This window comes from Entamoeba histolytica, genomic scaffold (genome assembly GCF_000208925.1).
Source record: "Entamoeba histolytica HM-1:IMSS scf_1104750517137 genomic scaffold, whole genome shotgun sequence".
NCBI classification, from domain to species: domain Eukaryota; phylum Evosea; order Mastigamoebida; family Endamoebidae; genus Entamoeba; species Entamoeba histolytica.
Genome location: NW_001915067.1, coordinates 1 through 12,599, shown reverse-complemented (window position 1 = coordinate 12,599; position 12,599 = coordinate 1). Strand labels below are relative to the sequence as shown.

General features: G+C 22.4%; 2 protein-coding genes across 2 annotated transcripts, besides 1 other annotated feature; one reads left to right on the top strand and one right to left on the bottom strand.

Annotated features, from left to right (window-relative positions):
• Positions 1 to 467: 467 nt before the first annotated feature.
• Positions 468 to 2,114, top strand: EHI_057960 (uncharacterized protein; the record flags this gene model as incomplete). Its single annotated transcript, XM_646081.1, has 1 exon — positions 468 to 2,114. One exon carries the CDS (start codon positions 468 to 470, stop codon positions 2,112 to 2,114), a length of 1,647 nt encoding a protein of 548 aa, XP_651173.1.
• Positions 2,115 to 2,199: 85 nt separating this feature from the next.
• On the bottom strand, positions 2,200 to 3,171 carry EHI_057950 (uncharacterized protein; the record flags this gene model as incomplete). The annotated part of the gene is made up of 1 exon (XM_646080.1): positions 2,200 to 3,171. One exon carries the CDS (start codon positions 3,169 to 3,171, stop codon positions 2,200 to 2,202), a length of 972 nt encoding a protein of 323 aa, XP_651172.1.
• A 157-nt stretch (positions 3,172 to 3,328) lies between these two features.
• Positions 3,329 to 7,935: a repeat region.
• Between the last annotated feature and the right edge of the window lie 4,664 nt (positions 7,936 to 12,599).

Below are 12,599 nucleotides of genomic sequence, written 5' to 3'. Positions count from 1 at the left end.
GGAGTTAACATTGGAATGCTCATAACACGTTTTGTTTTGAAAATTGAATTGATTATACTTGTTTGTATGTTCTTTAAAAGTGAAAATTTTCACAGTATATCATTTGTTAATGGAATAATTCTTAAATTAACTAACTAAAAACTTTTGTTAATTTTTTTCTTCAGTTTTTAGAAGAAGCATTTGATAAAAGCATAGATAATTCCTCCAATGCTTAAACAAAATACCCAAAGAAATGAACATATCCAAAATTCTATTCCTATAGAATTGGTTTCTATAAATACAGCAATTGGAGGACAAAATATACATAAACAAAATATCATCAATTTGTTGTATACCATAAATAATTTTAAGAAATGGATTATGAGTTGATAGATTGAAATTAAAAAAAAATTTTAAAGGTCATTTCATCATTATAATGTGATTAGATTCAATCATATCTTTAAATCTTCAGATCAATAGTCTTATAAATGAGTAGTACAGTTTTTGAAATTATTCATTCTACAACGTGTTTATCTACAACAAAATGTAAAATGATATCTTCATTAAAAAATACATTAAACCAGCTTGAATATACACAATTATATCATTATTACCTAAACCAAGAAAATGAAATGGTTCATAATGAATTACTTCATTTTTTTATCAATAACTTCAATACTAATTGTCTAATTTTAATAAAACAAGAAACTGATTTGAAGATAGAGTCAGACAAATGTGTTTTACTTCTTCTTCAAATTGTGTTGAAAGAACCATCTTTAGTTTTATGTCAGTCTTCTCTTTTTTCAATTAATGATTTATTCCAAGTTTGTTCAAGACATTTATTAACAAAATCATTAGTTGATTTAATAATCCAATTTATTACTCTTCTTCAATCTAATAAATTTTTGTTAAACAAAGTTTCGATAGATGAATTATCTTTTCATTGTATGATTAAAAGTCTTTATTTATTATTATTAGATTCTTTGGATTATTCTGTTTTTATTTTATTTAATCAATACCTCTTATTATCACCTGTAGAATTAATAGCATCATTATTTAGTCATTATAATATTGATCATTTAATTCAATCTACTTTATTATCAAAAATATCAGACCAATGTATCCAATTCCTTCGTATATTAGTTACTACATTATCAAATGACTTTTTAGAAAAATACTTTTCTCGTTCTCCATTATGTGATTATTTGATTGAATCTTTTTTTGAAAATCCAAATAATGAAGTTTTAATTACTTTATTAACTTATACCCAATTATCATCTTCTATTGCATTTCAAATATTAAAATATTTACCTCCTTTCTATCACTGTATTTTATTATTACCTCATCTCATTCATTATATTCCTAAATCCTCTGTTATTGAGTACTTTCAACAAGTTATTTTTCATCTTGACAGACAAACATTAGACAAAAATTTTATTGAAATTCTTCTCTCTTTTAATGAAGAATCTTCATTAGATATTTCTTCTATTATTCCACAAATTATTAAATATATTGAAGATAATGATGTAGAGCAAATAGAACAAATCCTTAAATTAATTCACCTAATAACATTACCACAATATTATTTATCTTTTTTGATAAGTGGTGGTTTACACGTATTGTTAGATTATGGTTGTGTTGATCAGTTATATTCATTACTCAAATGTTCATTATTTGATTTTATTCCAAATTTTCATTTAAATAAAAATGATATTCCTAGTTCATTCCAACAACTTCAGTTATCTATAGACACTACTCCATCATTAGCAATTCTTTGGTTATCTTTATTATCTGAACCACTTTTTTCTACTGACTTTATTTCCACTATCCAACCACAAGATTCTATTGGTTCCGAATTATTATTATCAATTCAATTACATTTGAAAAGTAATTGTACTCAACAATTTCCTGCGATTTTATTTGGTGATACTCCCTTTACAGGAACTTTATCATATCCATTTCTTGATATTCTTCTTTCAGAAGAAAATGAATTTCTCATTCAACAAAATAAAGAACTTATTATTGTTTCAATTCAAGGAATATTAGATGATCCTTCCTTTACTTTTCTTTCATTTAAAGAGAAGCAAGAATTTGAAATAAAAGTTGAATGGGTAAATTTCATATTAAGTAAATAACATATTCAGTATTTTTTTGAAATACTTTAAAATGAATAAAAAAAAGGAATTATTTTGTGTTAAAAATTAGAAAGAATAAACAAAATTAAATTAACCCAACACTTGAAAGAGTTGGTAATTGTTGAGTCGTAGTATTGTCAAATGGTTCAAAAAAAACTTGCCAATTGTTATAAGGAATAAAAGTAATAATATCAACTACCTCATTAGTGAAAGTAGAATTATTATTAAAGGATATTTCTTGACTATCAAAAGAAACAACACTAATGTTTTCATTTTTTATACTTTCTTCTTTGTTGCCTTCCATTTTAAAACTACTAATATCTAAAGAAGGACTAATTGAAGAGTTACATTGTTTTTCAATTATTTGGTTGTTTTCTTTTTTATTTTGAGATGATAATATTTTATCAGGGGGAATAATCATACGAATATATTCAGTAACATCATTTAACCTATCACTAAATGTTCTGAAACAAATTCCAAGCTTATTATAATCGAAAAAAATAGGTTCTTCACGTTTAATATCTGCTTGATCAAAAATATCTCTAATTGTATGATTAATCAATTTTCCAAATCTAGAAATTGAAGAAGTACATTCGAGATTTATTCCATTTCCTTTTAAACTAGAAACACGTTTCATTTTAACAATAATTCTTGTTGATCGGGTTTTTTTAAAATTAATAGAATATCCTAAATGTATCAATAAATCAGTAAGGAAGTTATTAGTTGAGGAAATGACATTTCTTTTTTCATATTTTTTTCTATCTTTCTTTTCTGGAGAAATTTGTTTCTCTTCATTAATTATAATTTGGTCAGTAATATAATTAAATAACACTTCATACTCACCAAAATGTATTGTTTCAATTGTAAAAAATAATGCTTCTGGGTCATTTTCTGTTCCAGTATGTGTTTTTCTTGGTTTTAATAAAGTAAATTTAACACCGTGAGACATTAATAAATAAATACATAATGCCTCTTGCTCTCCTTCAAATGAAGCTGAAATTCTTTTGGCTAATGTAAGTTTCTTTGGTTCCTTTGAAGCTTTGACTGAATGTTTCATATGAATTATTATAATTAGTTCAAAAACTTCATTTTAAATGAAGTTTATATTTTTAGTTGTAAGGAAAGAATAACTTCATTTATTTTTTTTTTTTTTAACTCTTCAAAAAAACTTCTTTCCCTTTTTATTTTTCATTTATTACTATATTTTCTTTTGCAAAAAAAAAAGGTCAATTAATAGATATATCCATAATTAGATTTTCTTCATATTGAGAAGTGATTATTTCAGTTTCTTCAATATGCTCTATTGTTATAATAGAGTTCATTTCTAGCATGCTCGCATTAGATTGTTCTTATTCTAATGTGTTGCCAGAATTGAATGTGTAAAACATTAAGTCTTTCATATTTTTTATTATTATTGTTTGTAGGATTTTGGCAAAGTCTAATTGTAATTTTAGTGATTGTAATCTTCTTACTGACTCTTTGTGAATTAATCAATTTATTGATAATATAACAGGTATTATTTCTACATATATTATTTCTCTATTGTTTCTTATTTTCTCTTGTAAGTCTTTGTATTTATTTATTTTATGAATATAATTTATTTCTAAATTATTATCTTGACATATAACAACATCTATAATATATCATTTCTTTTCTGTAATATTTTGATATTATATATCTTGTCTTCTATCATGGAAAGAATTGTCACTAACAAATAAATCTTTATTGTAAGTTATGACCATTTTATCATTATTAATACATTTTGAGTATTATTAAAATCAATTGCATCAAATTCATTAAAATGTGTAATTAATAAATGTTTAAATATCTGTTTACATACATAATCATGTTTTGATATTTGATTCTTTTTCATTACAGGACATCCTAACAATATATGAATAATAGATACAATTGTGTTATGACAATGTTTGCAATATTTTAAAGCATCATTTTGGAGTATTTTTGATTTAATATTTCCTGTCATAGTTACTCCTTCTTGCATCATTACTATTTGGAGGAATGCATTTCTTTTTATGTTTAATGACCTCCATGTGGCTACTGTTAATTTCTTATCATTGAAAGTGCCATTTGCACATCTTATATATTCACCACATTTCTTTTCTTTCCATTCACTTAAATATCTATCATTTAATTCATTATTTACCCATTCAAATACTTCCTTTACATTGTGCTTTCTTTCATTTAATTCTATTACATTCATTAATTCATTAAAATTAATCTTCTTACCAAATGCTTTATTCATTCTTTTAATTATTCCATTTGGATTTTCTTTTATTGTTTCTATCATTTCTCATATTCATATGTTTGATATTTATATTTTAAATATATTCTTAATAATTCTTTAGCGCATTCATCTCTTGCTGACATTAGTCCTATTCCCAATTCATTTTTTTAACATATAATCTACTTTTTGGGATATTTCTACTGTATAATTGGAGGTGAATTAATGATTTTCTTATTTGTTTATCTATCTTCTCCAACTCTCATAGTTTCCATGGGACAATACAAAATCCATATCTTAATTTGGAGATTATATCATTATTAATCTTTCTTATTGTATTAAGACTGCTGTACTTCATAGTGTTTAATGATGATAAAATAGAAGATACATCATTTAATATTCTTGTACAATATTTATTAATATTTACTTTATCTCATATTTCAATACCAAGATATTTATAAGGATTATCATTAGTTACTCTTGGTAGCTCAGCTAATTCACCATTTATTTGACTATTAATATTAGTCATTATCCCACTCTTTTCTACATTAATTTTTAATCCTATTGCATTAAATATTTCTTTAGTTAATTTGTGTGCTTTTTCCATTTCAATGAGGCTATTAGTCGTTATCTTTAATTCATCATTATATAATATATTGTTTAACTGGACTTGTTTTTCTTCTCCATTTATTTTAATATTTAATTTGCTTATTTGTTTATCTAATTGTTTAGATAATACATCAATAGATAATACAAATAAAAGTGGAGATAGGCTGTCACCTTGTATTATTCCTTTTTCTACATTAATTATACCTACACTTTCTTGATTGTAATATAAATTAAGTTGTGTATTATTTAATATATATAATATACTATTAATTACTACTAGTAGGATGTTAAAATATATTAAACAATGTTTAATCCATTGGTGGTTAATACTATCATATGCTTTGGAGACGTCATAATATGTTTCTACCCACTTCCATTTAGCCTTTAATAATAATTGTTGGATTATAGTGTTGTATAATAATCCTTCTTTTGATGCATATGTGTATTTCTTACATCCAATTTGATTTAATGATAATTGTTTTTCAATTCGATTTAACATCAGCTGGATTTCTATTTTCATCTTTAATATTGATGTATACACTTTTAACAGACAATTTAAACAAGTTATTTGTCTGTAATTCTGTAGGTCTAATTTATCTCATTTCTTATATATTAATATTGTTCTTCCTTGAATAAAATGAAGAGGTATTTCATTAGGATTATTTAACCATTCATTAAGTAATTTTATTAAATACTTCTTTGGTTGTTCTAAATATTTAATCCAAAATCCTTGTATTTTATCAATTTCATTTTACTTTCAAATTATCAATAAATTTAATATCACAATCTAATTCATTGGGAGTGATTATTGACATTCTATCATTAATTCTATTCTCATTTAATATTTCATATAAATTAATATTCAGGAAATCTATATTGGTGTTAGTTTCATAGATTCATTTCCAGAAATTAATAGTGGAGATATTATCTGGATATTCATCTTCTTTAGATTTATTTAGATGTTGCCTTTTCCCGTATTTCATCATTTTATATTTCCATCTTATTCTTTTCAAATTATTCTTTCTTGCTTCTATTTCTATTATTTTCATCTTTCTGAGGTATTTATAATAGTTTATTTGTTCATTTGTTTTCATTTTAATATGATATATCATTTTTCTTAATATGTATTATTCTTTTTAATTTCATATATTGTTTATTATGGAGTAAATCTCTTAATCTACATATTTTTGACTGCAATATTCTTTCTATACTTCTCTTTCCACTTCTTTCTTGTTTATTTTTATTAATTATGTTAATAGTGGAAGCTACAGTTTTAATATAGTGGTAATAATCATCTAATGTATTTATTATTATTTCATTTTTATTAATAATATTAATTATTTGATGTATTTTCTTCTTATTGTAATAATAGTTAATAAATTGTACATCTTCTTGTTCTTTCATTTCTTCTTTCATTATTTTCATTATCTTCATTACTTCATCATCTTCTATTTCTTCTCTTTCTTGTGTATTTTATTTATTATTTCTTTTATTTCATTATCTTCCATTGATGTTTTATTATTTCTTCTTCCATTATTCTATTGATTTCTCTTTTAATTTCATTATTATTTTAAATGCACTCTTTATTACTTCTTTATATTCATTAACACCATTTACTTTAATTCTAAATTCATGTATTAATCTTTCTATTAACTCTTATTATTGTTGACATTTTATGTTTTCTTTCAAATAATTTCAAAACAAAACATTTATAAAGTGTTAAAATTTCTTCTTCTCTGTCTGTTTGTTTCAATTGTTTTTTGCTTGTCTAATTCAAATGTGGTGTTCCTCTTATGCTGAATATCCATTTCTTCAATGGATTTCTGCGTTAACTTTCTTTTTTTTGGAAGATCATCTTCACTTGATGATATTTCATCAGCTACTACCACATTGGGGGAGAGGTCATTCACAATCTGTGTTCCAGATGAGTCTGTTATATTGTCATTTATCTCATTTTCTTCTTTTCTTCCTGTATGCTTTTATTTTCTAATTTAGATAATTTATCTTTCATGAAGAATATTAATTGATGTGTTAAATTATTTACTTCAAACATTTTCCTCTCAGATTCAGCATGGGATTTGAATACTTTTATCACACTCGTTGGTTTTTTTTTGTTTATATCCTTCTCATGCTTCTTCTTTAATGATATAATATCTTTTGTTAATATATTAATGGTATGTTTTTTTACTTGTATTTGTATTTTCTTTCATATTCTCCTCCACTCTCTTTTTCTAATTCTTTTACTTTTTCTCCTTTTCTTTCTCCTTTTCATCATCAATCTTCTTTTTATTAAACCCTTTATCATCTTTATCTTCAATTTTCAATACTCATTACATAGTTATTGTATATTTTATTGTCATTAATATCAATTAGATTGTATTGGTTATTATCTTCTTCCATCGTCATACTAATAGTTTCTTCTTCCTTTCTAATCATTTTTGTTTTTTTTTTCTCGTGCAAGAAAATACCATCTTCTCCATATTGTTGATGATGTATATTCTTTAATCTTGGTATTTTTAATTTCTTCTACTTCTTGTGGTGTAAATATTTTAATTTCTTCTTCAAAGAGTCTTTTCCAATATTCTTGGTTTTGTATTTCAATCATTTCTTTTCTTTGATTTCTGTTTTGTTTCTTATTTTGATATTGTTTGTACCTTCTTTGTGTGTTATTATGGTATTTATTTCTATTATATTGATATTGTTTATTTCTATTGAAATTATTATTAAAGTGTTTATGACGATGATTATGAATGAAGTGATGAGTGAAATGATTTGTATCATCTATGTTGTGATAGTTATGGTTATAATTGTTATTGTAATGATTAGCGTGATTATTCATGTATTTCTGTCAATACAGATAATACCTATTTTCACTCATTCTTCTATCATTTATATTTCTTGGTTGATGTGAATTTCTTCTTCTTTGGTTATTTGTTTTATATTTTTTGTGGTGTCTCCTGTAATGTATCTTCTTTTTGCCACCTTCTATCTATAAACAAATAAATAACAAATAAATAAGAAAGAATGATTCTTTGTTGTATTTTCAAATTAATTAATAATAAATATTAATAAAGTAATGAAATGAATATTAATGAGAATAATTCAATTTAAATAAAATGAAATAAAAAGAATAATGATAAATAATCAATATTTCAATATATAAAATATTATTTAACATTCATATTTCTTACATATATTAATTATTTCATTTATTATTCATTCTATTCAAATTAATGTTTATTTAAAATATAAACTATCATATTTTATATTAAATTATTCAAAATAAATTTAAATAAAAATTCATTTAATTTATTTAATGCTTTTAATTATTTCATCAAAAATACAGTAGAAATAAAACAATATCGTCTTTCTGAAGATGTTCAATCATTATTTATATTTATTATCCTTTTGATTGTTTCTTCTTTATGATGAATAGGTTTGACATGTTATTTTCTAGTTCTTCTTAGTCAGTAAATTCAATACCTTCTTTTACAAACACAAGTATTTTGGTAATTTTATATTCTATTTCTTTCTTTCACTTTTTTCTTGTTGTTGTTGATTTTTTTATGAAGAATGATTTATGTAGTTTTAGTTCTTTCAATTTCCAAATCACATTAGTTAATTTCTTCTCTATATTTTATTCTTTTATTTCTTTGTAATTTCTTTATTTTCATTTATTTGGTTATTATTTTCTTGTTTAATGTTTTGTTCTTTTTTATCTTTTTTCTTCAGTAATACTATGATGAACAGTGTCTCTTTTCGCATTTCTTCGACATTAATTAATGTTAATAATAATTTTCCTTGTCAACATCCTTATAATTTCATTTCATCTTTGTGTATTATCATAATAAGATGAACTTTTTGACTCATAAAATTTCATTGGAAATTGATTATTTCCAGTTATTCCATTAAAAATTTCAATAATTTTGTTGTTATTTATCTACTTTTGTTTTCTTCTTTTCTTCGTGAACTTCTTTATGAATATAACAATAACATTTAATTCACACGATACAAACGTATCTCCAAATGGCTGATATTGGAAAATATATTCAAAATTATTTATTCATTGTTATATTGTTTTATGAAAACATTAGTTGAAATTCAAAACATTATTAATTTTTGATGTTCTTTTTATATTTTTATATATAATCAATTATTTATTCAGATACATTCTTTTCCATTCTTTCTTTGTCTTGTAACATGAGTGTATCAATAATAAATATATCTCTTTCATCACATTCTTTTTATGTTCATTTTGTTTCTTTAGTTTCTGATTTTGCATCATTGTTTTCTTTCAAACTACTCTTCTTCATTTTAAATTTACAAAATATATTTTCCATTACTTATATTTCAAAGGATAAGTAATTTAAATTATTTAATATTCAGTGATTGTTGTTAATTGATAGTTATTTTAAAGTAATTAAACATGATAATTATTTATCAAATTGATGAATTGAAGTTATTTATTATTAAAAAAAACATTTCATTTTCATTTGAAACAAATAACTTCACTTCTTCGTTTTTTTTTTTGTGAAATATTCTTCACAATATATTTTATTTAAATGAAAAATAACAAAATATTTTATCGAATTTTAAATAAACATTATTTTAATTATTTTATTTTAAGATAATTTTCTATTAATATTGTTTTTATTTAATTTTTACATACAAATGTATTTTTAAATTAAAGGAAATAGAAAATATTTAAAAATAAATGAATAAATTTATCGACAATTTAACATAACAGTTTGTTTTTGTTTAATGGTTTGAAATACAAACATCATTAAAAATAAATTTTGTAATGTTATGATTGAATAAAAAAATGAATAAATAATTTTACATATTTTTAAAATATATTTATTATTACAATTTTTAATTTCCATTCAACAATTATTTATTTTTTTATTTAGTCACAATGATTATATTTTTATTCATAAATTATCAATTAGAATGAATGATGATAATGTTGTTAAATAATCAAAATAAAAGATGAAATATGATTAAATTATTTATTATTTCATCTTCATTAAATAAAAATAAATATTTAAAATATTGATATTTTATCATATCAAGTATTTCCCCATTTAAATAATGATTATTTCTTCTAGTATGTTATTTAATGTAATTCTATTTTTTATTTGATTTTCTTTTGATTTCTTTTATTCCATGTGTATTTATAATAATTATTTCTTTTCTTTTCTCTTTTATTTCTTATTCTTATTTTATTATCTTTATTTCTTTATCATTTATTATCTTTATTAAATTAATTTGATTAAAATTATTGTTGATAAAACATGAAAATTCAAATCACAAACGATGAAATAATAAAAATAAAACAAAATTGAATTTTCTTTTCTTCTTTTTTTTTTGTTATTTTAAAAAAAAATACTAAAAATAAAATAAGCTAATTATAGAAAATAACAATATTATAATTTTATTATTATTATATTATTAATATTATTATATTATTATTGTTATTGTAAAAATGATAAAAATAGTGTTTGTAAAAATAGAATAATGCTAAAAATAATGATTGACTTGATGTGTTTATAACGTGGACTAACTATTTAAACATCCATATTTTGAACTTATAAATATCAAATCAAATTAAAATGGAAGAGTTAATAAACAAGAATAATCAAATAATTAAAGAAGTAGTAGAAACACTTCCAAACATTCAACAATCAATTAATGATACTACTAAGAATTATCAATATTATTTAGAAAGTATTAAAAATGAAGTATTTAAAATAAAAGATAATGAAACATATTCAGAAGCTATTAAAAGAGGAGAAGGAATATTTGATAGGATTGATGAAACAGAAAGAAGAAGAAAACTAGTGATAGAGAAAAGTCAAGAAACAATCAACCAAATAGAAATAATGAAGAAACAAATGTCAAGAATCATAGAAGAATGTAATAATGATGAAAAAACATTAAGTAAATCACGGAATGAAGTAATAGACAAAATCATTTCAATTGAAGAAATGAAAATGAAAGACAAAATATTCAGAAAACCAAAAGAAACAGATAAAATCACAGCAGAATTTAATAAGAAGAAAGAAGAATGGGAAAAGTATTACAGTGATTATTTAGAAATAAAGAAGAGAGAAGAAGAAGAGAGAAGACAACAGCAAGAAGAAGAAGAGAGAAGACAACAAGAGGAAGAAGAGGAAAGAAAAAGACAAGAGGAAGAAGAGGAAAGAAAGAAACAAGAGCAAGAGAAGAAGATACAAGAATACGAGAGGAAGATACAAGAGCAAGAAGAAGAAAGAAAGAAACAAAAAGAAGAACAAGACAAAAAGATACAAGAGCAAGAGAAGAAGATACAAGAATACGAGAGGAAGATAAAAGAGCAAGAAGAAGAAAGGAAGAGACAAGAGGAAGAAAAAGAAAAAGAAAGATTACAAAAAATAAACCAAGAAAAAGATGCAAGGTTTAAAAAAATTAAGAGTGAGATTGAAAAGAAACAAGAAGAAAGAAAAAGAAAAGAAGAAGAAAGAAAAAGACAAGAAGAAGAAAGAAAAAGACAAGAAGAAGAAAGAAAAAGAAAAGAAGAAATTCATCAAATAGAAAAATGGACAAATAGAAAAGTAGGAAATATACTATTTGATTCAGATATTGATGATTGGAATAAAAATACATCAGTATTTGATCAAAGAATAATGAATAAAGAACATATAATAATTATTATTGAAGATGAAGAAGGAAATAAATTTGGAGGATATGTTAATGAGAAAATTGATGAAGTTGATGGTTATATAAATGATTCAAAATCATTTGTATTTTCATTAGAATCAAATGGAAGAATGAAAGGAATGATGAAATTTGATATTAAACAACCACAACATGCATTTTGGTTAGACAATCAATCGTATGATTGGTTGTTTGCATTTGGATTAGGTGGATATTTTTGTGATATTTATGTTTATAAAGAAAATAATAAAACAGAATCATGGTGTGAGCAATATTCATTTGAATATGAAGGAATATCAAATGCACTTTGTGGAAAAGAATGGCCAAATCGTTTCACAACAAAACGAATCATAGTAATTGAAATGAAATGATTCAATCTTGATTAATTGAAAATGAACTAAAAAAGAATAAAAACAAATCAATGAAGAATATGAACAGCCATTTCATTCATCTGCCAATGAATGAAATGGTAAATTAAAAATGGACATAATTCAATGTTGATTTATTTTATTTCATTTGAAATATTCACACCCAATGATAGTGTTTTTAATAAATAATAAAAGAAATAAGAATGAAATAGAAATAAGATAAAATGAATAAACAATTTATTTGTATTATTTCATTAATTAATTCATTATGAATCAAATGAATAAGATAATAGAAATAAGAATAAACAAATAAAGAAATGATAAAATACATCAACATATTTATGTTATTATTTCTTATTATTTATTTTATTCTTATTCTTATTTTCTATTTAAACAATAATAAACAAAACATAATAAGAAAGATAAATAAGAATAACACAACATAAAATAAAGAATAAAGAATAATAAAATATACAACAAACATGAATAAACAAGAAATGACAAATGATAAAAGATGAACTAAATAAAATAACAGCAAGAGTAAAGAAAATAGAATCAAATGGAAAGAAA